The sequence below is a fragment of the Limulus polyphemus genome, unplaced genomic scaffold (assembly GCF_000517525.1).
Source record: "Limulus polyphemus unplaced genomic scaffold, Limulus_polyphemus-2.1.2 Scaffold2651, whole genome shotgun sequence".
NCBI lineage: Eukaryota > Metazoa > Arthropoda > Merostomata > Xiphosura > Limulidae > Limulus > Limulus polyphemus.
The window spans coordinates 52,492-54,153 of NW_013668261.1; the positions used below are offsets into that span (position 1 = coordinate 52,492).

General features: G+C 33.9%; 1 protein-coding gene across 2 annotated transcripts in view; it reads right to left on the bottom strand.

Annotated features, from left to right (window-relative positions):
• Window positions 1-1,662, bottom strand: part of LOC106467534 — a 127,749-nt gene that overhangs the window by 8,943 nt on the left and 117,144 nt on the right. For both annotated transcript variants that reach the window (XM_022395731.1, XM_022395730.1), the window contains exon 4: window positions 434-575. In XM_022395731.1, the coding sequence (XP_022251439.1) occupies window positions 434-575 (142 nt within the window). The remainder of the gene's footprint in view (window positions 1-433; window positions 576-1,662) is intronic.

The following is a 1,662-nucleotide window of genomic DNA, read 5'->3' on the forward strand; positions in this document are numbered from 1 at the left end:
AAGATGGGGTAGGCGGGTATATATAAGAGGGGGACAACGTGACGCAGTAATGTAATGTGTGTGTAGACAGTGAGTAATTGATCTGCAGTCAGAAGTATTATTGAGCACGTTCGTTGTTATAGCGTTTGTTTAGCGCAATTGTTGAAGTTGAGTGTATCAGTAAAGTTGTATTCGGAAAGAATAAACCAGTTTTATTAAGTAAAGAACTTGTGTCGCTAAAGTTTCGTCGGAACGAAGTTACCGGAAGTTAATTAACAAACGGAGACGTAACAGTTGTATAGACAAGAAAAGATAAGATTATGACATAATATATAGCGTGTAATAACAGTTGTACAAACGTCTTATTTCACAACTTCATGAAAATATTAAGTATATATATTGTTATCACGTCTTGTGGTCACAAGGTAAAACAAGTATTATAACTCTAACTTACCAACATGTTTTCCTTAACTCCTCCTCGACATTGCCTTCTTGTTTCACATTTTCTGACAAATAAAGGGTATGACGGTAAGTTGGCCCGCACTTCTCTTCATCCATGGAAATGTTTTTAAAGCACTTGGCATGAAGCAAGTATTCTAAGATTAATAAAACAAAACATTGCATTTTTTCATAACAAATACAGAAGTTTGGATATTTCCATTTGTTTTGAAATATATAATACTTAGGGCACATTTCTACATTTATTTATAAAATAAATACTATTGAAAGGTAACGTATTAACCTCACATGGCCACCTAACGTTCATACGACTGGTACATTACTTGTGACATCAGAAGCATTTTGCATACTTCCAAAAAATACCACCTTATTACACATGAGCAAAATGTGATCAGGTCTTATTAACGTTTCATTATTGCCTTCCCATTGTCAGTCTCGTGACACGTGCACGTCTAGAAGTTGGTCTGAGAGAACGAGTCGTTTGCTTCCAAACTGTGAATACCATGTTTAATCACAGCAGCTCCAGCTGGCTTGAGATCCAAAAATAGCTATTGTTGTTTAGAAACGCATTGAAAGTTTTCGTGCAAAATGATTACTTATTCTTAGATGAAAGATTTATCATATACGTCTCTAGCCGATGGGAATGAAGTGTTTCACTACATGAACACATATAATTAATCTTCATTATAGTCTATATGAAGACAACGGAAACGGATGGCGTCCATCAAAAGTCAATTAAAGCTGAAGGGGGTGACGGTTAATTAGTCGCTTCCGCTTTAGTGGGTGAATACATTTGAACACAGTTGACTAAAATATATTCTAAAACAAACTTGATTGGTTCTCTTAGTTCATCTTGAAATTGCGTGTTTAGGTATTGATAATCTGTGACATTTTGTCGTGAATAAAAGGAATGTAGAAAATAAGGACTGTCAAACAAAGCTGTTAACGGAGATCAAATATTAGTTATAAATATTAATCGGAACGGGTAAGTAACGTACACACTGAAATGTGATTTTATTAAAATATTTATAAGTGTAAAACCATATAGGTATTAAACGTGTTTTTTACCGGGCTATAAAACAACATTTAAGCATGTTTTTTACCAGGCTATAAAACAACATTTAAACATGTTTTTGTTACCGGGCTATAAAACAACATTCAATCATTTGTGTTACCAAGCTATAAAACAACATTTGAACATGTTTTTACCATGCTATAAAACGT